The sequence below is a fragment of the Phocoena sinus genome, chromosome 2 (assembly GCF_008692025.1).
Source record: "Phocoena sinus isolate mPhoSin1 chromosome 2, mPhoSin1.pri, whole genome shotgun sequence".
Taxonomy (NCBI): domain Eukaryota; kingdom Metazoa; phylum Chordata; class Mammalia; order Artiodactyla; family Phocoenidae; genus Phocoena; species Phocoena sinus.
This window is the reverse complement of record NC_045764.1, coordinates 64507835-64534694: the sequence shown is the minus strand read 5'-3', so window position 1 is coordinate 64534694 and position 26860 is coordinate 64507835. Positions and strand designations below refer to the sequence as shown.

General features: G+C 45.4%; 1 protein-coding gene across 1 annotated transcript in view; it reads left to right on the top strand.

Annotated features, from left to right (window-relative positions):
* THSD4 (thrombospondin type 1 domain containing 4) overlaps nucleotides 1–26860 on the top strand; it is a 589447-nt gene that overhangs the window by 84994 nt on the left and 477593 nt on the right. The window contains exon 4 of the mRNA XM_032623848.1: nucleotides 1601–1962. Coding sequence (XP_032479739.1) covers nucleotides 1601–1962 — 362 coding nt within the window. The remainder of the gene's footprint in view (nucleotides 1–1600; nucleotides 1963–26860) is intronic.

Genomic DNA, 26860 nt, shown 5'->3' with positions numbered 1-26860 from the left:
CACCACCACCACCCCCTGCCACTTTCCCCCCTTGGTGTCCATACCTTTGTTCTCTACATCTCTGTCTCTATTTCTGCCTTGCAAACCGGTTCATCTGTACCATTTTCCTAGATTCCACCTATATGCGTTAATATACGATATTTGGAAAAACCCACATTTTTTAAGGAAAGTCATAGTGTTGCTCGGTGTCCCAAGGGTAGGAAGGACATTCCAGGGGAAGGATCCAGAAGCGCTAGAGCAGCTGTCTGCTGGGGGGAGAGCAGGCAGTGCTGGAGCTGCAGGTATTGGAGGCTGGGGAGACTCGAGTCCAAACTCTGCTGAAGCCACATGACTAGGGTAGGTCACAGGTCTGTGAACCTCAGGTGGGAGACCTCATCTCTGAAAGGTGAGAATGGTTGTAACCAGGGCTGCTGTGAGGACTAGAAATTACACGTGTTATCTGGCACCAAGTGGGTGCCTGAATAATTACAGCTCTTTTACCATGATTCTTCCTCTGAGGACTTCTCAAGCCCCACCCCACCCAGACAAGCAGCCAGTCCCCCCCCGGGGAGCCTCCCTAGGCTTGTCCCAGCTACATAAAGCTCTTTGCTACTGGGCCAGGACATTCGTGCAACCTGGGGTGCGTTTCTCCTTGTCCTCAGGACCTAGCTTAACACTGGTATATACCTGGTGCTCAGAGCCTGTCTGCATCATGAAGGAACACAGTGTACCCACGCTTAGCAACCTGCTTGGCATGGTAGATCTCTGTGAAATGACCAGTTAAGTGAATGGGGGTGTAGAGTCACCCTCGGGATAGAACTTTAAAACTTTCTGATGTTTTTAATCTCCTGATTCATCTTGGAAGCAGGAAAGGTTATCATTATGAATTTAACAAGTATGTGTTTAGTGCCAGCTCTCTGCTTTGCACGTGGACATCCTGACTTAATCTCTTTACAGCCCTGTGAAGTAGGTAGGTATCATCCCTCTTGAGAACACAGAGCGCTTCAGAAACCTCCCAGTCACACTGATAGAAGAGGTGGCAGGGGTGTGACTTCAGGCATCTGGTTCTAGAGCAGGGAAACCCTGGAGTTGTGTTGCCTTTACTGCATGGAGACACTGGGACATGGCCTCTTCAGCAGCTTAAGGGAAGCCCTGTCCTTCTAGCCTGGACCCGAAGGACCAGAAGGGTAAGCCTCAGTTAGGAGGTGAGGGCACCACACTGAGCTCTCCAAGGCCATGGCCCCCAAAGCCAGGACCACATACAATTTTGCTGAACCCTATGCACTCCGGCCTTTGTGTGTCCCTTCCTTTATTAAAATATATGTGTGTGTGTATATATATATATATATATATATATATACACACACACACACATAAATGTATATATGTGTATCTATATGTATACACATATGCTATACTCATTCATTCAATTTTATGACTGCATCTGCGTCTGTATGAAGACGAGTATAACCCAGGCTGGATTCTATTTTGTTTCTCAGATTTTAACACAGGCCCTGTGCCAACTTGTGCCTAACGGATAAGCCTTTCGGGTTATCCAGAGCCTCTGAGAGTGAAGCAGGAGCGGATGTTGCGGACCCCTAACCGGCCTCTGTCTCCACAGGTCCCGCAGCGGATGGCGGTGGCCGAGGGCGCTCCCGAGGACGGCGGCGGCGGCGCCCCGGGCGTGTGGGGCGCCTGGGGCCCCTGGTCCGCCTGCTCGCGCAGCTGCAGCGGCGGCGTGATGGAGCAGACGCGACCCTGCCTGCCTGGCTCGTACCGCGCACGCGGCGGATCGCCGCCCGGAGCCCCCGCGCGCGCCTTCGCAGGCCACGTGGTGTCAGCCGTGCGTACGTCGGTGCCGCTTCACAGGAGCCGCGAGGAGCCACGCGCCCCCGCCAGCCTCAACTCCAGCCGCCAGGGTCCGGCGCAGCGAGGTAGCCGGCACCCGCAGGCCCGGGGCCGCGAACTCACGGCGGAGAGAAGGTACAGGCCCTCCCGGCCCCCGCGCGCCCGCGCGCCACCATCCCTGTCCCTTGTCCCTGCCCAGCCCGGATGTGCCGCGCGCGCTTCTCTTCATCCTAGATTGCGCGGTTAATGCCTTGCTTCTGCCAGAGGGGGAGGAATTCTTGGCTCCACAGATCTCCTTCCATCCCTTGATTTATTTTGCAGCCTTTTAAAGCGTTGAGGCCACTCCCACCCGCTCTGTGATTCTGAATTGCCTTCAAAGTGAAGCTGAGTTTCAGAATGCCCTTAGGCTCAGCCTTAGGGAGGCCCTGCGGAGGGTTGAAAGAAAGAGCTGCCTGGAGCGGGGGAGCGGGGAGACGTCTGTCCTAGTGCTCCCCTTGTGCTGAGGGAAAGGGAGATTCCTGGCCGCAGGATGTGTGGATTTGAGCTGAGGACACAAAACAAGGGGCCTTTTAACCCAAGAGCTGACATGAGTTTGGAATCCTTGAGCAAGTTAAGTGTCTGGAGTCTAACTTGCTCCCAGGCTGTAGGTTTCAGGAGTCTATGAACTTTTATACAAAGTTTCTCCAAAGTATTTTGAGTGAACACACAACTTTGAGGATATGCCTAATTAAAGACCTGAACATATTTTGTAGTCTTATTAAAATATGAACTTCAGAAACGGCATACTGGCATCAGAATAGTTGTATAGCTCTCAAAAGCCTCGGGTGGCTAGGCTAGCATAAATATGCCAAAGTAGACAGTGCCCATGGAAAGGTAGGAATATAGAGGCTGGGGAGAGCTTGTCAGTGAATTAATCAACCAACATTGACAGATTATTCAGCATCCATTTAGCAGTATTTGTTGGGCGCCCCAAGTCCATGATAGATTCTGAGAGAATATTCATATGAAAGCAGTAACAATAACAACAGACATTTACAGGAAGAACAAAAAAGTGTAAGCTATGCTCGCTGTGCTTAAGAAATACATAATTTAGTGGCTAAGCCAAGTTAATGCCCATCCCAAGCAGGACACGAACATATCAGGTGGGTGGCCTTGCAGTTCAGACGTTAGCACCGATGGCCACCCTTCCCCACTGTGGCTAACGCTGCCTGAATCCTTCTCAGCTGCCAGCCACCTGGAGGTGGAGAGGAGGTGCAACCCGTCCACCCTTGCCAGCCACACACACTCTCTTGACCTGGTCATTGGGAGTTTGGAGAGAGAGGACCATTTCGCAGAGAAGGTGCTTTGGCTGAATTCTGAATGATGTCAAATCTGAGTTGATAGAAGGGAGAGTTCTGAGGATTGGTATGTCATGTCAGTGGGAGAATAAAAGAGAAACCAGCTGGGAGAGGATGATTCCTTCTTTCTCTCTTCCTGCGTATAGACCCGAGGACCCTTCAACGTCGCTCTGGGACTGAGGGGCTGCTACTTCTAAAGCCAAGGGTTTGACATGTGTTTTCTCTCTTCATCCTGACCACAACCCTATAATAACATAGCTCCCCAGTCCCTTATCTGAAATGCTTATGGCCAGTGCATTTTAGAATTCAGAACTTTTCAGAGTTTAGAAAGGTAATGTTAGGGCATATTTCACATGTTAATGACATTCCTTCCGTGGCATGGGGCAGCATCCCATCATCAAACACATTATTACTGCTGCAGTGAAACATACGAATGTTCACATCAGCTAGGATAAAATAAAAGACCATAAAAAGCTTTATGTCCGTTAAGGTGAGGTTTGCTGCCCAATTAGTTTTGCCACCAAACTGAGAAAAATATAACAAGAAAAGGAAAGACAAGGGACTTCCCAGGTGGTCCAGTGGTAAAGAATTCGCCTTCTAATGCTGGGGACGCGGGTTTGATCCCTGGTCGGGGCTCTAAGATCCCACATGCTGCGGGCAACTAAGCCCACACGCCACAACTATTGAGCTCCTGCGCCTCACCTAGAGAGCCCGTGTGTTGCAAACTATAGAGCCCACACACCCTGGAGCCAGTGCACCACAACTAGAGAGAGAGAAAACCTGCACGCTGCAACTAGAGAGAAGCCCGAGTCCGCAACGAAGAGACCGCATCTGTAAGGAAAGATCCTGCATGCCTCAACGAAGATCCCGTGTGCCACAACTAAGACCCGACACAGCCAAAAAGATAAGGAAAATAAATAAATTTAAAAAATAAATATTAAGAAAAGGAAAGACAAAAACTTGGTTTTCAAAACTTTTGGTTTCAGAATTGCAGATTTATAACAGCTAAAGTTTATTGAATGCCTATTCTGTACCAGGCACTGTTCCTGTCCCTTTGCACTGACAACCCTATGAGACAGATGCTAATATCATCCGCATTTTAGAGGTGAGGAAACAGAGGCCCAGAGAAGGGGAGTAACTTGCCCAAGGCCACACAGCTAGTCTGTGAAGAGTTAGGATTGGAACCCAGGCAGTCCTGGCTCTAAGGACCTAATGAAGTATTGTTACACGTGAGGCTCTAAGGCCCTAAGAGGTTAAATGACTGCTCAGATTCCTAGAGCCATGGGAAAGCTGAGATTTGAAGGTGCTGCTGATTCCCAGATCCCTGGAGTACTAGGGACTTCTCTTCCAGCCTCTGTGGTTGAGAACCAACCTAGGAGAGCTGCCTAGGGAACAGGCTCAAGTTGGCTGCAGGCCTGGGCTGCAGACATTCCAGCCCATGTGTTTTGGCAGCAGGAATTTTTTTTTTCTTCTAACTTATTGACAAGGGGCCAGTTACTGTTTACTATGAAGTTCCTACAAGTTTCTATCATGCTCTTGTAATTTGACAGTTTTAGATGAAACACTCCAAATATTAGCCTGGAAGACCTGCACTGCTGACAAATGTCGAGGTCTTCCTGGCTGATGAAAATCACATTTGCTTATATTTATTACATAAATGACTTATAAATGACTTATATTTATTAGTCATTAGGAACTTGCATAGTATATGTGACCCCAGAAGACATGTCAGTGTGTTCTCTGGATGGCTGTCTGCCCCACTCTCTGTTTCAGGTTTGAGATTTGAGGCGAAGGCTCTCGGGAGCTTAGATGTTTAAGAAACTGTTAGGTTGTGATACTAGGCAACTGAAAACCTAATTGGAGCCAGATAACAAATAAAACAAAATCATTCAACCTTCTAACAAATATTTATTAAGCATCTACTATGTTGTAAGGCCGTGGACAAACAAAAAGGTATAAAAACCAGGTGAGGGATCCTCCAGGCTCTCTCTTACTGACAGGCTAGAGCAGCTGTTTGCAAACTTAACTAGTTTTTGAAGCATAAGAATCCTTTCTGCAAAATCAGCCTTAGGTAGAGGCTCAGTCTGTCTGACGAAAGCTGAGCTGCTCTGGTGGAAGCCTCAGAGGCATTGCTATGACAACCCAGGGTCTAGATCCAAATGCAGCAATGGTTTTCAACCTTGGTTGACCATCAGAATCCTTTGTCCATCTTTTAGAAGTCTTGACACCCTGGTCACATCCCAAGTGAACATCTGGATCTCTAAGGGTTGTGTTTGAAGATCTGTATAATTCCAATCCAGCCAAGGTTGGGAGCCATTGATCTGGAAATACCTCTTTGGAACCTCAAGGTTCTGTGGAAAGTAATTTGGGAATCAGTCTTGTCCAGCAGAATTTTCCAGCTTTGGCGAGAATGTATCAGAGTCACTTGCAGTGGGGTGGGGAAGCTTGTTAAAAGTAGAGTTGCCCAGTCTCCACTATCTCCCCTGCCTGATGGGGATTCTGTTCAGCAGATTTGTGCTGTGACCTGGGTAGCTTTATTTTAAATGATTCCGATACGCTCCAGAGTTTGAGAACCACTGCTCTAGAAGGTTGGAAAAGGCATGTGTGTAAATGCCTTCCAGATAAGGCAGTGGGCTGAAATAGTAATCGTAGTGATAATGGCTACCGTTTTGGATCCGTCTCATGTACAGGCACTATGTCAAATGCTCTGTAACGTTTATAGTTCACACAGCCCTACGAAGCCGATGAAGATATTCACATTTTACAGATGAGGAAGCAGACTCGGAGGAATGAAGTGACTCACTCAAGGTCACCCACTTCAGAAGCAACAGAACCAGAGTTCGAAGTAGGTCTGTCAGAGTCCAGCACTAAAGTTCTTTTCTCTGAAAAGAGTATTTTTGAAATGGGTATTTTGAAAGTGAGGCTGCTCGCTTCCAGCAGGTGTGGTCCAAAAAAGCTGCTCGGAGGTTGGATAGCTTGAGACAACGTCTTGAAAAGTGGATGGGATTCGGTAGTCAAGGTTTAAAATGAACTGCATCTCTTCCTTGCGTTGTTCAGCTCTCTTACCCAGGGAAATCTTTGCATCTAGTCCTGGGTACCAGGGCAGTTCAAAAAAAATTGGAAGCCATGGTCCTTGTCCTTGACAATGAGGTAGTGGATAAGTGGCAAACTCACAAAACACTGTAAGGGCCAGAAAACAGTAGACATGTGGCCAGAGTTCAGGAAGATGGGAAATCTTTGTGTGACAGAACAGTCAGGGAATACTGCACAGAACAGGTAGGATTTGAACCTAACCTTGATGAATAAATAGAATTTCCTTGGCTGGAATAGATCTGGAAACTTCTTGAGTCCACTTGCTCCCACATCAGACTTTTGTCTCATTAAAACACGCACATTCACCCTCTAAAAAACCTTAGAAATCATGTCAGTACTGATTGGAGCTCTCCCGAGGATCCTAAAGTTATTTAACCTCTCTGAACCTCAGGGGCTTCATCTTTCAAATAAGGATAATAATACTATCTATCATATGGGATTGTTGAGTAATTAAATGAAATAATATATGGTCTGGTCCATAGTAGGTGCTCAATAAATTGTAGCTTTAATGCCATTATGAATTTAGAGGCTGAGCGTTAGCGTGTTGGAGAGTTCCAGTTAGAACTCTTATTCTGCAGGGAGGATCAGGTGGAGAACTAAGACCACAGAGGAAGACAGGGAGTCGGGAACTGAGGACTAGTCCAGGAGGGCAGGACTCTGGGCAGCACAGCCTGGGTGCAGCCAGGATCCCAGGGCCTGGGCACCCTTCCCTGTGCCCTTTCCTGATGTAGCCTGCTCGGAAAAGGCCTCCACAGAGGTGGCCTTCCCTGGGATTTCGTCAGAGCAGTGGCAGCCTGGGGAGGCTCAGGCCTGGGGGACTGCAGCCTGCAGGTCTTGGCCAGCAGATTCCAGAAGCATTGCACCAAGTCCTACCTCTCTCCATGTCCAAGGCTGTGCCCCTGGGATGGCTAAAGGGAGAGGGTTGGGTGGGGGAGGCATTTAGGTGAGTCGGGAAGCAGTGCAGCAACTCAGACCTGTGAAATTAAAGCCAGTCCTCAGTAGGAGAGGCTTCCCCCTAGATTTCTGGAAAAGGATACCCGCAGACTGGAGGGAGGCCCAAGGAGCCCCTGCTACGGTAGGACCTTCCCTCTTGTAACAGCAAAACCAAACAGATTTCCCGTTCCCGAAATGTCTAGTGACAGCGGCACCCAAAGAGAGGTCCTGCTGCCCGGAGTTCAAGTACATAAGCTTACAGAACCTGTTGTAAATACCTGCTGGCCAGTTTCATTCAGCTTCCACAAAGACAGGAAATGAGAGCAGCGTCCACTACTATTTGAGGACCACTTCAGGTACCTTTGTCATCGCTCTCGTTGCCAAAGAGCCCGCTAACAGGCAGACATTCCTCCCCGTGGGCTTCCTCGTGACCCAGTTTTCCTGATCATTATGCGTGTGAACCAGCTGGGGAATCTGGGGAATGGGATGCTTGATGGCTTTAATTCAGAGATGTTAAAGATAGGGAACGCCCTCCCCCAGTGGGCATTGCCAAGTCGAAAACTGTCATCTGCTGGAGACCATTGTAGGAGCCTGGGGCTGGAAATTCACAGCTGTGAAAATCATGGTCATTGTTTCCATTGGGTGGAGTGTGTCATATCCCTCAGGTGTGAGAAAGAGGTTGTAAAGGGTGGGCTTCCCAGAGCCTCGGAGCAAGTAGAGTGAAGTTTCCTTTGGGAGGTAGTCTGGCTGGATCAGCCATTCTGTTGCCCAGGCTGTGCAGACTGCTCTCAGCAGCAGTTTGTGGTCAGTTCTCAGTTATTTATTTTTTTTCTTTGAAATATTGGTCCTTATTTGTTGTCAGTCTTTTAAGCAGACCTTCTGATGACAGGGGGCAACGGGAGCTAACCCATCCTGAGAGGCTGCACATTGCATGCCGGTGAAGAGCTCAGCCCTGGTGTTGACGGGTCTGGGTTCTCTGCCCAGTTCTGCCCCTTGCTTGCTGTGTGTCCTGCTGACACCGCTTAACTCTTCCCTGATGAGGATAATAACGCACCTGCTTCGTTGGGTTGCTGTGAATTGGATAATTCATACGAAGTGTTTAGCATAGTGCAGGGGTTACTCATAAGCCCTCAGTAAAGGTGTCAGAATGCCTTCCACGTGCCAGGCCCATTGGCAGGCATTTTTTTTTTAAAGAAGATGTTGGGGGTAGGAGTTTTTATTTATTTTTGCTGTGTTGGGTCTTCGTTTCCGTGCGAGGGCTTTCTCCAGTTGCAGCAAGCGGGGGCCACTCTTCATCGCGGTGCGCGGGCCTCTCACTATCACGGCCTCTCTTGCTCCAGACGCGCAGGCTCAGTAGTTGGGGCTCACGGGCCTAGTTGCTCCGCGGCATGTGGGATCCTCCCAGACCAGGGCTCGAACCCGTGTCCCCTGCATTAGCAGGCAGATTCTCAACCACTGCGCCACCAGGGAAGCCCCGGCAGGCGTTTTATATGTGGTATTTTATCATATCTTCATCCCAGTTTTGTGTGGCAGACTTATATTGTTCCATTCGTGGTAGACAAACTCGAGGGTCGAAGAGAAAATGTCAAGTTCAGGGTCACACAGAAGGAAGGCAAGAGAATCAGGGTTTAAACCCATCTGTACTTACCATGTTCATCTCAGACTTGCCCTTCTAGAGAGCCGTTTTCAAAGTTAAAGGTAACACTCACGAATTAAGCTAAGTTTGATAAACTAATACTTCTCTGTTTGAGATGAAAAACAAAAATTTTCTCCAATATTTACCCCATATATAACAGGGACATAGATATAGATATAGATGATATGCATATAGATATAGTAACACTGAAACCGTCTCCACTATGAACTCCAAAGTCTGTGTGGGATCCCAGGAGAAATACCAACTAGCCACAGTCAACATCTGGCCATGCAAGACTTTCACATGAAGGTATTTGCTTTTAAAGGCTGCCTCGGATCACAGGGCTTAATTCATAGAGATGACCTGGGCATTACCTTGTTGTGTTTAGTTTTCATTTTTAATTCAGTCAATGTTCCTTGTGTATTTGCTGTGACCCAGGCCCTGTGCTAAACACAGACGGGATAGACAGGTGAAGGAGGTGTGGTTTTCAAGGACCGCCACGCCTAATAAGGAAACAGCTCAGGGATAAACACCAGAATGCAGTGTAGTGAGTATTCTACCTGTGGGGTGAGCAGAGGGCTGTGGGAACACAGAGATGGAGGTAATTCTTGGAGAATTAAGATGACTTGGTTGGTGGAAGTCCTTCCTTACAGGGTGAGTTCGCATTACTCAGGGGGGAAAGAGGTGAGGAGTACTCGGTATGGATGGGAGATGGCAGTGGTTGGTGACACAAGAGGAGCAAGAAAGTCTCCTTGTCCTCAAGGAGTGCATGCTGGTGGGGTGGGAAAGGAAGACAAACAAACAGACACTTAGAAGACCAAGTGCTCTCTTAAGAGAGATGCTCAGGGTGTGAGGAGGGAAGGGAGGGGAAGAAGGAGGACCAGGGAGCCAGAGAAGGCTTCACAGAAGCAGTGATGACTGAGCTGAGCTCTGAAGGGTTTTAGCAGAGAGGAGGGCATTCCCCCAAAAAAACAAACTGTGAAGGCTGACCCCTGGAGGCATGGTGAGCCCGTCATGTTCTGGAAGTTCTAAATGGTCTGATGGGGCTGGAGCACAGGCTGTATATGAAGGCGTGTGCAAGCGAGACCTCCTTTCCAAGGAGGGATTAGCAAGCAGTCCTAAGGGGATTGAAACAGAATTTCTTCGAGAGAGGCAGTCCCGGTAAACATGGATAACCAGCACATTTTCATCTTAAAGCAAGATGATGTCTCCATTGTATAGTTGGTCTAAATCTCTTCTTAATGCCCTTGTGACTTTACAAGCATTTGGCTCTGCTACCCTCCTCCCCCAGCCCCGTCTCCGTAAAGCGCATGAAGCTGGGGTTTACTGCCTGGGAGCTTGAGCTTGATCCTCTAGTTTTGCAGTAGGTCTTTTAGTTTCCTATTGATGCTGTAACATTGACCACAAATTTGGTGGCTTAAAGCAGCCCAAATTTATTCTCTTACAGTCTGGAAGTCTAAAATCACCACGTCGGTAGGGCTGTGTTCCTTCTTGGGGCTTCAGGGGAGGATGTGTTTCCTTCCCTTTTCCAGCTTGTGGAGTCGGCCTGCCTTCCTTGGCCCGAGGGCTTTTCCTCCCATCACGCCACCCTCATGCCTCTGTCATCTCACCTTCTCTAACTCTTATCCACCCGATCTCCTCCTTATAAGGACCCTTGTGATTACTGTGGCACCCACTCAGATAATCCAGGATAATCTCCTCATTTTGAAATCCTTAATCACATCTGCAAAATCCCTTTGCCACTGAAGGTAACATTCACGGGGTTCAGGGGATTAGGATGTGGGCATCTTGGGGTTGGGGAGTGGGGAGCATTATCCAGCCTAACCATAATGTACTTGCGTTTGGGGGGTCTTAAGAATACCCTAGTAATAGGACAGTTTCTGTGCTAGCAGGACCACCAGCCATTTCCCCACATCATGTCTGGTAATCGTCTACGGGAAATTCAGCAGTGCCGTTTCCCAGTAAAAAGAAGAGGAAAAACCACGCATTCCCCATTGTGCTCTTCTGTGCTCTGCTTTGGACATGCGGTGTTAATCAAGGACAGTGATAATGAAGTTAAAGATAATAGACGCCCAAGGCAGCTGGCGTAGGATAAAGAACTCTGTATTCCAGTCGAGAGTCCAGGGTCCAGTCCCCAGCTCTCACGAACACTTTGATCTTGGGGAAGTCACCTCATTTCTCTGAGCCTTAGTTTACATGTTTGTAAAACAAAGGGATTTTATCCGTTCATTAAGGTCTCTTGCCTGATATCGATGTGTTATTGAGGTCCGATTGCTCTTTTAAATGCTCCCACCACCCTTCTGCCATCCCGAGTGATGGAAAGACGGTGCCTGGGAGACACAGCCCTCGGACCTGTTTTCCAACACGCTCTGGAATGCGACGGCTTTTCTTGTCTCTAGATGCATCCACATCGTCACCCTCTGTTCAGACATCCGCCCCATCACATGAGTTTTTCTTAAAAGTGCTGTCCATATGTCTGACCTCCTCTTCTTGGTCTCCCCCTGGGCTTTGGCCCTTTTCTGTTGGAAGCACTGGTAGTTCTTGCCTTGGAAAAGCCCTGGGCTGGGAGTCATTAGACCCCACTTCCTGTCTCATGGCCATGATTTGCTAGCTGGATGACCTTTGGGAATCAATCTAATCTATAAAATCTGGATAATTATTTGTCCTCTCTCTTCCATAGAGGCCTGCTGAGAGGGTCAGATGAGGTAACAGCTGTAAAAGTACTTTTAAAATATAAGACACTGTTCAAAACCAACATGGCTTGATTATTTTATTATCATTGACCAGATCACCTTTGGGTTTTAGAGCCTTGAGTCTTTTTCTGTAATTTCTAGCCTATGCGTGTACATGCGTGTGTGTGTGTATGTATGTATGTGTGTGCATGTGTGTGTTTTTGCTTGAAAGGTCCTTTCATTTCGAAACGGGACGGACAGGATCAGGCCTAGGTCACAGGCTGTCCCATCCTTCCCTACCTCCCCGGGGAACTGTCTCCGGCTTGTGGGTAAGAATCATTTGTTTTTTTAGCTCCTCCTTTCCTGCCCACTTTCTTGGAGGCCATTTGCGTTTCATCATTAATAACTCTGGAGCAATATGTTATTTCTGTCCTGAGGGGCCCTGGAGCCAAGTGGGCCCCTTCATGATGTTGGATAGCAAGTTTTGCTGTTAATTAAACTTCACGAGGCCACATGCCATTTTCTTGACCCTCCGTCGAAACCTAGGGAGTCTCGTTACATACAGGCAAGAAACCACATGGCAAGAGAAGGGAAAGCTTTGGCGTTGTCTGTATTTCTCCTTGGAAAACCTCCCTGGTGATCCTGGGTAGTTAGCAGAGAAAGCAGGTGCATCTGTTTGAAATGCATACTCTATATTTTTGTTGTTGTTTGTTTTCTGCCTGCAAGGAAAGTTTTGTTTCTTTATCTTCTTTTGAAGCAGGGTTTCTACTTAGTCCCTGAATTGTTTGACAAGAAGTTACCTGTTGATGCTAACCAGATAAATGGTGTTTTAATATGCTTCGGTTTCTAAATCTGAAACCTCAACGTTTGCAGCAGAGCCGGGCTCACTGGTGTGTACACTTCTGCCTGTAGGTTAGGAAAGGTTGGAGCCAGATTTTAAGCTTGAGTGACTCTGCTTGCAGACAAGGCTCCAAAGAGCCCTTGTTCCCTTCTTGTGGCATTTCATTAAGTGTCAGAAGTGTTTCATTAGTTATCAGAACAAAGATCACATTTGCCATAAGAATGCTGCATTGAATCTCCTCCAAGTCATTCATAACTCCGGGTTCCAGAAGAGAGATGATGGGTTCTGGAAAAAGCCAACAATATGTGTGCCCCAAAAAGGAGATCTCCACCTTGCATCTGGGATCCCTAGGGCTTCTCCTTGGATGCATGCCTGGTGGCAGTCAGAGATGCCTTCGTGTAAGGATGGGAGGGGGGACACATCCTGTATGTGTCGGGTTACTGTCATTTCCTTTACTCACCCCCTCCCTGCACACGTTGCTAATTCAGTAGTAGTGAAGGCAACCACTTTTATAGCACCTACTATGTGCCACATCAGTCGCATGTGTATTTGACCCTTAAGCAGCCCCATCTTGCAGTTGAGAACACTGAGCTGAGGTAGAAAAATCCCCAGCGTCCTGCTCCTGTAAGGGGCGGAGTGGATCTGACTGCAGTGTCGCCTGACCCCAGCCTCCCCACTCTTCCTACTCCGAGCCTATAATGTGGATCCAGGTAATTTACCAGGGAGAGAGTTTGGGGTACAAAAGCTGTGGCCTCACTGTTGGTTTTCATGGCAAAGTACTAACAGCCCCTCAAGGGCTTTTTGAGTCCTCACTTTCTCATCCATCCATAGACCCTTTCCTGGGCATAGCGTTCTTTTAGCTCATCTCTGTTAATAGTAACAAGGGCAACCACAACCGATGTTTATTGAGGGTTTACTGTGTGTAACAGGCTGAGTGACAAACCCCCCACCACCCACACAAAGGTATCAAGTCCTGTTCCCTGGAGCCTGAAAATGCTAACTTACCTAAAAAATAAAAAGACTTTGCAGATGTAATGAAGGATCTTGAGATGGGGAGATTATCCTACATTATACAGTTGCAGGCCCTAAATGTAACCATGAGTGTCATTATAAGAGACAGGCAGAGAGGGATTTGACATCCAGACACACAGAGGAGAAGGGGATATGAAGACAGAAGAGAGAGAGATTTGAAGCTGCTCTTCTTGAAAATTGGAGTGATGGGGCCACAAGCCAAGGAATGCTGGCAGCCACCAGAAGCTGGAAGAGGCAAGAAAATAAGAGTCTCCCCTAGAGCCTCCTGAGGGAGCACAGCCCTGACGGCAACTTCATTTCAGTCCATTGATACTGACTTTGAACTTCTGGCCTTCAGAACCATGAGAGAATAAATTTCTGCTGTTTTAAGCCACCAAGTTTGTGGTAGTCTGTACGGCAGCCACAGGAAACTAATGCACCATGTTGAAGGCTTTGAACTAAACCTCTAAGAACTCTTCACGCGTAAAGTAATCCATATTATCCTTTTTTTTTTTTTTTTTTTTTTTTTTAATACGAGAAGAACTCTGCACTTAGATGAGGTGATGAGCCTTGGGGCCCAGAGCTAGTAGGCTGTAGAACAGGGCTTTGAACCAGAGTTTGGCTCTAAGCCTCTGCTTTTAATCACTGTGTTGTTCTCTCTTCCTGTCCCCTAGACTTATTTCTTGGCTTAATGCCCCCTACGTCAGGCCTAGGTCAAGATCAGACCTTGCCCCAGGAAATTCCTTTTCCTCTTTACAGTCTGACTTCCAGGCATGCATTATTTTCTTTTTTCCCTCAGGAATCTTTTTCTTATAAAAGCATTTAGTCCTCCATGGGCCTTGTGGATCCAGCAGCAGTTAGCTAAGATTTCCTTTTCCTTGGTGATTAGAACGCATGGGCTAGTGCTGAAAATGTTTTCTTTCTGGATTTGGAGGGAAACTAATTTCCCCCACCCTATTTTCCAATAAATGCTCATTCCAAACAGTCCTTCCCTGTAATCCTTTGTGAGTGGCATTTGTTATTTATAAGCTGTGCTCCCACTGCAGCTGTTTAAGCTCCTTAAGAGCTTACCATTTATTCATTCAGTAACATTTGTTAATATCTCAGTTATATGAATTCACACAGACTTTCTAGCTTGGAAGGTTGTTTAATATGTTTTAGACTCAGTTTCCTTAGGTATAAAATAGGAATAATGACCCACTTTACTGTTTGCAGGGTTAAATGGATAACATGCATAAAACATTTGGCAGGTGTTCAATAAATTACTGTGATCTGAATACCGAATTTATTTAAGTACACAGTGCCATTTTTGGGGATGGAGTAACATCGAGGACAAATCCCTTTTTCCTTCAATTAACTGAGGGTGACAGACTTGTACCTAAAAAACTTCCTCTAACCCAAAGAAGAAAGTTATGCATCATTTTTCACACCCGACCGTTATAATTGAAATATTTCATATTTATAATAAAGAAAAAATGAAGTGATATATGGCATGTGGGTACCCAGAAAGTGGTATGTGTCAAAGCTCAGACTGGGGAGACATTCAGAATATGAGAGAAATACCATTGCTTCCTCCATGGGCCTTTCACATAAAAGATGCTCAAGAAATGCACGTTGCTTTATCATCATTATTACTGTTGCATTAATAGATTCAGCAGAACTTTAGAAAATAGCTCTTCAGTTTGCTTCAACCTGCTGGGGGCTCAGCCTCTGGGGCAGAGAGCACTGTTTGAGAGTCCCCAGGGGAGAGGGGTTAGGAGCTCACGTTTGCTTGGCACCTGCCTGGCCAGGCACCTTGCCCCACTCCAGTCTCATTCGGTTTCCCCTAAGCCCCTGAGTCACGCAGGGCCGCTCAGGTTCAGATCACAACACACACCAGCAACAGGTTTGATTCCCAAGAGGGCTCCTCTCAGTTACGCCGGAGAAATGAATGCATTTACTGTTCTTTCGTGCAAAGCCAGCGCTGTACCTCTCAGCCCCCGTTTGGCTGTCTGCCTCTGCAGTGACCTTCGTGTGTCAGGGTTGCAGGCTGTGTGTCTCTCTCCTTGGGGACAGTGCAGCTGTCATGGTAACCACAATTCTGGAGCATCCACAGAGGCTAGGCCCTTTACCTTCATTATTTGATCAACACCCCCCCAATGGCCCTTATTCCACCCCTTGGGGCCCACACTGCACAAGGCACCTGAAGATCAGCCCTGGAAACCCAGGATCACTCAGATGTGTAGTGGCACCAGTGAGCACTGTGGTGACTTGTTCTCAGGGATACTTGGCTGCCTTTCAAACACCATCCTTTAGACAAGGGGAAGCAGCCTGATGGCGAGATCTACATCCAAGTCTAATTCATCTCCTGGGATCCTTGCCCCAGAAGAACTGGGTCCGTTCCGAAGGCTGTTTTATATTTGGGGGTGGGTGCGGGGACAGCGCTATGGTCCTTGCCTTCTGGGAGGCCAGCGGTTGGGTTGGGTCACTGAGGGTAGGGTCTTGAGGCTTGGCTTCCTGGTGCAAAGAGGGCCTTTTAAACTGAGTCTCTCCTTTCTGCTTTCTTTGCTAGATTGCTTGCCTCTTGAATCATTCGTCACTTGCCCCTGTGTCCTTCCTCCCTCTCTCCCTCCTGCCTCTCCCCCCCCTCAACCATGTATAAGCCTTTGAGACCCTTCTTCCCTGAAGGTTCAGAGCAAACCTATCAGCTGATTGTTCCGCTGGTCTTTAGATCCAGACCTTGAATACTTTCCGGGGAGCAGATGTGGTTAAACCAGCTAATGCATGTGACAGTGTGTACCACCCGGTAGACAGACAATCAAGAAAGCTTTTGTTTTCCTCATCTTAATTTTTATTTCCCTAAGTGGTCAGATTTTTGCCTCTTATCTTCTGCAGACACCAGAGAATTTATTGCCTGGAACAGCTCTGGCAGGACTTTCAGTCTTCTGAACTTCTAAGAAGACATACGCACTCAACCTAAACCATTTGCTCACAGCCTCTTTGAACTTAGCACATTCTATCCTTTCTCCCTTTGGCAGGTGATCACAATGGAACAGGGCAAGTTTTCAGAACACAGGGCTCTCGTTCCAGCTTTGAGCTGCAGACTCCTTTCCCTCCAGCTTGCCTTGGATCACGAGGCCCCCTGGTGAACGCAGGTTTCTGCTCTTCAGCTGCTGTTCCCTTCCATTCTCCCTCCCCTCGAATTTGAGCATTAAGGTCTCCCTAGGTGGCCACTGGCTACTGATTTTTAATTTCGCCAGCTCCCTTTGCTTCCCACCCAGAAGTGTGGGGATGCCTTGACTTCTTGCTTATTGGAACTTAGAGCCTTTATATCTCTACTGATTGATCCATAGAGGTAACCTTTACTGACCCACTGGTAAGAAATGCTGAGCAATTAAGCTATGGTCTCTAACAGGTGCTATTTCAACAAACATTCACAGAGTGCCTCTGGGTCAGACCCGCTGCTAATTTCACGGATTACACACACAGGAATGAGACACTGACAAGCCCTGCCCCCAAAGACTAGAAGACTTGTGGGGAAGCCAGACCTTTTACTTACCAGCGTTACCAAGATACAGTGTTAATGCCATTGGCAGAGGGGTGTGCAGACTGCAGAGAGCACTAACTGTGTGGGGACCACTTGGGGGAAGCATACAGGCGCTGATGTTTATTTTGGGCCTGGAAGGCTGTACCAGTTCAGAAGTCGGTAGGTAGAGTAGAATTCCAGGCCGGCCCTTAGAGGCACAAGAGCTCAGTGTGTTTGGGAAATGTTGAGTGATCCTTTATGCCTGGGAAGTGTAGGGTTGGCGGCAGGAGGCGGGGGAGAGGATGAAGACTGGAGTTGAATTTGGGAAGAGAGACTGAGACCAGATGATGAAGGACTTAACGTGGCATCAAACCAAACGTGCCTTAAAACCGTCTATGTATTGGACTTTATTTTCTAGGCAGAGATGAGCCATGAGTGTTTTTTGAAACAGAGGGTAATGACCAAGGGCTGTGTTTATGAAAACAAATCTGGTGGAAAGAGAAGTCAAAAGGGCATGAGGATCCTGACCCTGACTTGGGTACCTCATGGATGGGGATGCTGTAAACAACCTGGGAATATGCACTGGGTGTTTGTCATCACTGTAAATACTGGATTGGATGTCACAGAGCCAGTGCTATTCCTTACCTAGGCTACGTTGCCCAAGCACATCCAGACTCCAGAGAAGCTGGGCACAAGGCTGGTGATGGCCTTTGTTGATCTAAAATCTTCTGGGAGTGTATGACTTTTCAGTTATTGACAGTGACATTTCAGAAGAATATTTTCTCCCCTAACCATTTCTGTCCCTTCAGTCTTTGGGGATTACAGCTTCTTTATAAGTGGGTATTTTGCGTCCAATTGAAATGTCTGCCTATTTAAGTATTAAGTTTGCTGACTTGTATTCTCTTTGTGATGTTGTGTATACAGCAGACAAAACCTTTAAGGAGAGTTCTGACTGGGGATTTCTGCGTTTGCTTCTTAAGATCCTCCCCACATCCGTAAACAGCTACATTTAAAAAAAATTCAGTGGAACAACAGTTATGGTCTCACCCAATAGATGAGACTTTTATTGCTACATAGAGGGATAATTCATGTACCGGAACTCAAACACAGAGAGTAAGGGGAAGGGGAGATTTCCCTTCCTTTGGCAATCATGGTTTGAGCCATTCCTTCATTATTTCAGTTTTTCAACAGTTATTGAACACCTACTCTATGCTGGCCATTGTACTAGGTTCTAAGGATATAAGACAAGTAAGACATACCCCCTGCTCTGAAGGAGCCTACAGTCTGGTAAACTAAGACAGACTAAAGAAATCGGCATAATAAAAGGTTATGGTGCTGTGACAATTACATGGGGTCCAGTGGAAGGACAAAAGAGAAGGACATGGATGCTATGGCGTGAAGGGTTGAGCTGGGGTTCGGACCAGGAAAAGTTTCATGGGGGAATTAATGCTTCAGCTAAGTCCTAAAGGGCGAACAGATAGTTGTTGTAGAAAATGGTGGTGGGGAAGGCAGCCTGGAGGAGGAAACAGCATAGCCAGAGCATATGGAGAAATAAATTGGGTTGTTCTGTTGGGAAACTCCAAGAAGTGTTGTAGTGTGGGTGGTGCACGCAGTACCCAGGGTGTGACGAGCCATGTGGTGCAGGCTGGGTGACTGAGCCACGAAGTTTGAACTTAATATACAGGGGTGAGGAGAACAGAAGAGCCAGCCGACTTCAGGGTATGGTGTGGTACTTGGGAGTGAAACAGAGCAGTGTGGCCCACAGACCAACAGCATCCCTTGGGAACTTGTAAGAAATGCAGATTCTCAGACCCTACCCCAAATCTCCTGAATCAGACTCTTTGCAGGTGGGGTTCAGTGGTCTGTTTAGATAAGACTTGCAGGGGATTCTGATGCTTGTTCAAGCTTGAGAACTACTGAGAAGGAGAGTATAGGAAGAACTAGAAAGAGAACCCTTTTGTGTCGTGGGGTGAAGATGATGAATTTGGACTTGAATGTGTTGAGATGTCTGGGGGGATGTCTAGGTAGAGCAATTAAAGTGTAGTCCCAGGACCGACAGCATCAGTGTCCTCTGGGAGATGGTTACAAATGCAGAATCAGACCCCCACCCCCCGACCTCCTGAATCAGAAGCTGTAGTTTGACAAGATCCCCAGGTGACTTGCGTGCACCTCACAGATGAGAAGCAGTGCTAGTCTAGAGGTTAGTTGGGTCCATGGGATTGAGGCTCAAAAGCGGGGTCCGGGCAGGCAGTAGACACTTGGGTGTTGTCAGTTTCAGGTGGTAGTTGTAGGTGACACACTTCAGGGTTCGTGTGTAGAGCTGGGAAGAGGGAGGCTAGATGTGGTGTCTTTGCTTGAATCATCACACTGACTGGTCAGGATTAACATCGCCAAGCTGCACAGCATCACGCATAATGAGCCCCTGGATGGTAGCCAGCCTGTTGTAAGAAAAGTGTTTTATGTGCTTCTTACCCTTTCCAAAATGCTGTTTGCAGCCATTTTCTCAAGAAACGACAGTTTCCCCAGACATCCATAGTAGGTCATTGGAAGAACTGGGACCGGAACCTGCTGTCAGAACACTTACTGCCTTGTTCTTGTCATTGTGGGGGAGGGAGGCTGTGCACCTACTAATGTCGTCAGGCTTGGGAATGTGAATGAGCAGAAAAAAAGGTCACACATGATATGCTCATAGATCAATAAAAGTTTGTTAAAGGTTGTCGCGGGCTTCCCTGGTGGCGCAGTGGTTGAGAGTCTGCCTGCCGATGTAGGGGACACGGGTTCGTGCCCCGGTCTGGGAAGATCCCACATGCCGCGGAGCGGCTGAGCCTGCGTGTCCGGAGCCTGTGCTCTGCAACAGTGAGAGGCCCGCGTAGCGCAAAAAAAAAAAAAAAAAAAAAACAAAGGTTGTCGCAACAAATGCTGGAAAATGAAGGATCAAAACTGCTTTCAGATTTGAAAAATGCATTCCTGTTGGTAACCTCAATTTGACCTTTACAACATCACCGTAAGTAGATAAGATGGGAATTATTCATGCTCCCATTTTAAAAAATAACAGCTTTATTGATATAATTAATGTACCATAAAATTCACCATCTAGAGTGTATAATTCAGTGGTTTTTAGCATATTCGCAAGGTTGTGCAACCATCACCACTATCTAATTCCAGAACATTTCCATCACCCCAAAAAGAAACCCGTACCCTTTAGCAGTCACTGCCTATTCTCCCCTCCCCCCCAGCCCCTGGTAAGCGCTAATCTGCTTTCTGTCTCTGTGAATTTGCTGTTTCCGGACATTTCATATAAATGGAATCATGCAATACATAGCCTTTTGTGTCTGGCTCTTTTCACTTAGAATAGTGTTGAGGTCCATCAGTATTGTAATATATATCAGTACTTCATCTCTTTTACGGCTGAGTAGTAATCCAGTGTATGGATACGCTCTGTTTTGTTTATCCAATCATCAGGTGATAGGCATTTGGGTGGTTTCCATCTTGCGGCTATTACGAACAAAGCTGTTATGAACGTTCATGTACAAGTCTTTGCTTGGACATATGTTTCCACTTCTCTTGGGTATACACCTAGGATTGGAATTGCTGGGTCACACGGAAATACTGCATGTAACTTTTTGAGCAACTTCCAGATAGTTTTCCAAAGTGACTGCACTATTTTACGTTCCCACCAGGAATGCATGAGGGTTCCAGTTTCTCTGCATCCTCTCCCAACACGTGTTATTATTTGTTCCTTTTATTATAGCCATCCTAGTGGGTGTAACTCATTTAATCGGTAAGAAAATTGAGGGTGCATTTTTTTGCCAGAGTTTGTGGAGCTAGTAAATGGCCAAGCTTGAACTTTTTTTTAAAAGAGCAAATACATATATGAAGCGTGCTCTGTGAAAGGCATTATTTAAGTCCTTTGCTCTTAAGTCGTTTATGTTTTACAACAACCTGAAAGGAAGGCACTATTATCATCTTTATTTATAAATGCATGCAGGGCCAGGACTGGACCTGAGATGCAACATTTAAGGAGACATCACAACCCTGAGAGCGAGTGTCTCCTTAAATGTTGCATCCTAACTGCTTCAAAAAGCCTAGTGACTGGGGCTCCCCTGGTGGCGCAGTGGTTGGGAGTCCGCCTGCCAATGCAGGGGGTGCGGGTTCGTGCCCCAGTCCGGGAGGATCCCACGGAGGGGCTGGGCCCGTGAGCCATGGCCACTGAGCCTGCGCGTCCAGAGCCTGTGCTCCGCAGCAGGAGAGGCCACAGCAGTGAGGCCCGCGTACAGCAAAAAAAAAAAAGCCTAGTGACTGACCCAAATTTCATAATTACCAGGTGGCAGAGCTGGGATTCAAACTCAGGAAACCTGGTTTCAGAGTCCAAGTCTAACCACTATGCTTTACAAACATCCATGTCCTTGACTTCCAACTCAGTCTTTTTCCATTTCTTTCTCAAGACCTAACTTTCCAAAATTAGCTAGAACTTTGACAAATAGGATATCCCAAGTAAAATCCCAGAGATGGGTTATGGGGAGACTAAGCAGAACTAATCAACCTAACAGCCCCCAGGGCACCTTCCGGGAGCACCCCTGGTAGGGTTAACTGGCTACACAGATCCTCTCAGCCACATCTGTGCTTATTATCCCAACTCTGCATAATTCTACCCAGTTCATGTCGGCTCCCTTGCAAGTGGCCAGATGGACTCTATCCTGGTGGGGAAGAGGCCATTCTGAACCATCAGGATGATTAGCTCTGACCAGCCGGCTGTAAGGAAAACACACATTCTCCTGGCCAAGTGGGGATGAATCTGCGGCTTGTCCAAGTGTTCTGAGTCAAGGATTCAGAAATCATCTCTCTCACAAGCACACCCTAACTGGCTGCTCCTTCTCTGTAGTCCGTTTATCAGAATTAACTGGCCATTTGTTTCTGAATCATCCTCTTTCCGATGGTGCTGCTGTTCGGGTGGGTTTTGAATGGTTCTCTGGTTCAGGCAGAGCCTCCCACAAGGCAGTGTGAGTACGAAAATATACATGTGCACATGTATCAGTTACCCCCTCGGGGGTGATGGGCAGCTATGGAAAGATGCTTACAGAAGTCATCAGCCAACTGTAGTAGGCTCTCCCTCTGCCTCCTCTGCTTTCCAAGAGCAAGGTCCAGTCAGTCTGGGTTCAGCACCTCTCACTGAGCTATAGCAGTGCAGCCCGGCCCAGACCAGCAGACTTTTGTATATGTCACAAACTCAGAGGTTTTTAAAACAATTTTATAGCTGTCTTTCTCCATTAAGCATAATAAATTTTATTGTTGAATTCTCACTCTTTTGTTTGGAATGTCAATTCTGTTCTTTGACTTTGTTCCTCAAGTCATGCTGGTGATGCTGGTCCAAAGTCGTTGGTCTATGGACCAGCATCACCAGCATCACCTGGGAGCTTGTTGGAAACTCAGAACCCTGGGCCCCACCCCAGACCTCCTGAATCAGAATCTGACTCTCTCAACAAGATCCCTAGGCAATTCCTGTGCACAGTCAGATTTGAGAAGCATCACTCCATGTGTGTTTATTTCCATATTATCTTCAGCTGGGAATTCCACCCAGTACTTTCCGTGAAGCTAGAATTTTTGTTAGGCTTTCAGATCTTTAAAAAATAAAAAAAAGACAAACACACACACAGAAATTCTTTCCTTCACTTTTTCATGATGTCATTCATTCATGTTACCTGGCCTGCCTGCCACAAGAAGAAAAAAGCAAATTACATCCAACATATATATATCTATATATATTTATATATAAATATAGATATTTGTTTGTTTTAAGACTTCTTTGTTGTTGATTTTTAATCTAATTTCTTTTGAGATTGTTATCTTTCTGCATGAATCTTTGTTAGCATTTCTTTTTTTTGACATATTTATTAGACTATAATTGCTTTACAATAGTGTGTTAGTTTCTGCTTTATAACAAAGTGAATCAGTTATACATATACATATATCCCCATATCTCTTCCATCTTGCGTCTCCCTTCCTCCCACCCTCCCTATCCCACTCCTCTAGGTGGTCACAAAGCACCGAGCTGATCTCCCTGTGCTATGTGGCTGCTTCCGACCAGCTATCAGTTTTACATTTGGTAGTGTATATATGTCCATGCCACTCTCTCACTTTGTCACAGCTTACTCTTTCCCCTCCCCGTGTCCTAAGATCCATTCTCTAGTAGGTCTGTGTCTTTATTCCCATCTTGCCCCTAGTTTCTTCATGACCTTTTTTTTTTTAGATTCCATATATATGTGTTAGCATACGGTATTTGTCTTTCTCTTTCTGACCTACTTCACTCTGTATGACAGACTCTAGGTCCATCCACCTCACTACAAATAACTCAATTTCATTTCTTTTTATAGCTGAGTAATATTCCATTTATATTTGTGCCACATCTTCTTTATCCATTCATCTGTCAGTGGACACTTAGGTTGCTTCCATGCCCTGGCTATTGTAAATAGAGCTGCAATGAACATTGTGGTACATGACTCTTTGAATTATGGTTTTCTCAGGGTAGATGCCCAGTAGTGGGATTGCTGGGTCACGTGGTAATTCTATTTTCAGTTTTTTAAGGAACCTCCATACTGTTCTCCATAGTGGCTGTATCAATTTACATTCCCACCAACAGTGTAACAGGGTTCCCTTTTCTCCACACCCGCTCCAGCATTTATTGTTTGTAGATTTTTTGATGATGGCCATTCTGACCGCTGTGAGGTGATACCTCATTGTAGTTTTGATTTGCATTTCTCTAATGATTAATGATGTTGAGCATTCTTTCATGTGTTTGTTGGCAATCTGTATATCTTCTTTGGAGAAATGTCTATTTAGGTCTTCTGCCCATTTTTGGATTGGGTTGTTTGTTTTTTGATATTGAGCTGCATGAGCTGCTTGTAAATTTTGGAGATTAATCCTTTGTCAGTTGCTTCATTTGCAAATATTTTCTCCCATTCTGAGGGTTGTCTTTCTGTCTTGTTTATGGTTTCCTTTGCTGTGCAAAAGCTTTTAAGTTTCATTAGGACCCATTTGTTTGTTTTTATTTCCATTTCTCTAGGGGGTGGGTCAAAAAGGATCTTGCTGTGATTTATGTCATAGAGTGTTCTGCCTATGTTTTCCTCTAAGAGTTTGATAGTGTCTGGCCTTACATTTAGGTCTTTAATCCATTTTGAGTTTATTTTTGTGTATGGTGTTAGCAGGTGTTCTAATTTCATTCTTTTACATGTAGCTGTCCAGTTTTCCCCACACCACTTATTGAAGAGGCTGTCTTTTCTCCACTGTATATTCTTGTCTTCTTTATCACAGATAAGGTGACCATATGTGCACGGGTTTATCTCTGGGCTTTCTATCCTGTTCCATTGATCTATCTTTCTGTTTTTGTGCCAGTACCATACTGTCTTGATCACTGTAGCTTTGTAGTATAGTGTGAAGTCCGAGAGCTTGATTCCTCCAGCTCTGTTTTTCATTCTCAAGATTGCTTTGGCTATCCGGGGTCTTTTGTGTTTCTGTAGAAATTGTGAAATTTTTTGTTCTAGTTCTGTGAAAAATGCCAGTGGTAGTTTGATAGGGATTGCATTGAATCTGTAGATTGCTTTAGGTAGTGTAGTCATTTTCACACTGTTGATTCTTCCAATCCAAGAACATGGTATATTTCTCCATCTATTTGTATCATCTTTAATTTCTTTCATCAGTGTCTTACAGTTTTCTGCATACAGGTCTTTTGTCCCCTTAGGTAGGTTTATTCCTAGGTATTTTATTCTTTTTGTTGCAATGGTAAATGGGAGTGTTTCCTTAATTTCACTTTCAGATTTTTCATCATTAGGAAAAATGATGTATAGGAATGCAAGAGATTTCTGTGCATTAGTTTTGTATCCTGCTACTTTACCAAATCATTGATTAGCTCTAGTAGTTTTCTGGTAGCATCTTTAGGATTCTCTATGTATAGTATCATGTCATCTGCAAACAGTGACAGCTTTACTACTTCTCTTCCGATTTGGATTCCTTTTATTTCTTTTTCTTCTCTGATTGCTGTGGCTAAAACTCCTGAAACTATGTTAGATAATAGTGCTGAGAGTGGACAACCTTGTCTTGTTCCTGATCTTAGTGAAAATGGTTTCAGTTTTTCACAATTGAGGACGATCTTGGCTGTGGGTTTGTCATATATGGACTTTATTATGTTGAGGCAAGTCCCCTCTATGCCTACTTTCTGCAGGGTTTTTATCATAAATGGGTGTTGAATTTTGTCGAAAGCTTTCTCTGCATCTATTGAGATGATCACATGGTTTTTCTCCTTCAGCTTGTTAATATGGTGTATCACGTTGATTGATTTGCGTATATTGAAGAATCCTTGCATTCCTGGGATAAACCCCACTTGGTCATGGTGTATGATCCATTTAATGTGCTCTTGGATTCTGTTTGCTAGTATTTTGTTGAGGATTTTTGCATCTATGTTCATCAGTGATATTGGCCTGTAGTTTTCTTTCATTGTGACATCCTTGTCTGGTTTTGGTATCAGGGTGATGGTGGCCTCATAAAATGAGTTTGGGAGTTTCCTCCCTCTGCTATATTTTGGAAGAGTTTGAGAAGGATAGGTGTTAGCTCTTCTCTAAATGTTTGATAGAATTTGCCTGTGAAGCCATCTGGTCCTGGGCTTTTGTTTGTTGGAAGATTTTTAATCACAGTTTCAATTTCAGTGCTTGTGATTGGTCTGTTCATATTTTCTGTTTCTTCCTGATTCAGTTTCGGAAGGTTGTCCATTTCTTTCTGGTTGTCCATTTTATTGGCATAGAGTTGCTTGTAGTAATCTCTCATGAACCTTTGTATTTCTGCAGTGTCTGTTGTTACTTCTCCTTTTTCATTTCTAATTCCATTGATTTGAGTCTTCTCTCTTTTTTTCTTGATGAGTCTGGCTAGTGGTTTATCAATATTGTTTATCTTCTCAAAGAACCAGCTTTTAGTTTTATTGATCTTTGCTATCGTTTGCTTCATTTCTTTTTCATTTATTTCTGATCTGATCTTTATGATTTCTTTCCTTCTGCTAACTTTGGGGGATTTTTGTTCTTCTTTCTCTAATTGCTTTAGGTGTATGGTTATGGTTTGCTTTAGGTGTATGGTTATGGTTTATTTGAGATGTTTCTTGTTTCTTGAGGTAGGATTGTATTGCTATAAACTTCCCTCTTAGAAGTGCTTTTGCTGCATCCCATAGGTTTTGGGTCGTCGTGTTTTCATTGTCATTTGTTTCTAGGTATTTTTTGATTTCTTCAGTGATCTCTTGGTTATTAAGTAGTGTATTGCTTAGCCTCCATGTGTTTGTATTTTTTACAAATTTTTTCCTGTAATTGATATCTAGTCTCATAGCGTTGTGGTCAGAAAGGATACTTGATACATTTTCAATTTTCTTAAATTTACCAGGGCTTGATTTGTGACCCAAGATATGATCTATCCTGGAGAATGTTCCCTGAGCACTTGAGAAGAAAGTGTATTCTGTTGTTTTTGGATGGAATGTCCTATAAATATTGATTCAGTACATCTTGTTTAATGTGTCATTTAAAGCTTGTGTTTCCTTATTTATTTTCATTTTGGATGATCTGTCCATGGGTGAAAGTGGGGTGTTAAAGTCCCCTACTATGATTGTGTTACTGTTGATTTCCCCTTTTATGGCTGTTAGCATTTACCTTATGTATTGAGGTGCTCCTATGTTGGGTGCATAAATACTTACAATTGTTTTATCTTCTTGGATTGATCCCTTGATCATTATGTAGTGTCCTTCTTGTGTCTTGTAATAGTCTTTATTTTAACGTCTGTTTTGTCTGATATGGGAATTGCTACTCCATCTTTCTTTTGATTTCCACTTGCATGGAATATCTTTTTCCATCCCCTCACTTTCAGTCTGTATGTGTCCCTAGGTCTGAAGTGGGTCTCTTGTAGGCAGGATAATATGGGTCTTGTTTTTGTATCCATTCAGCCAATCTATGTCTTTTGATTGGAGCATTTAATCCATTT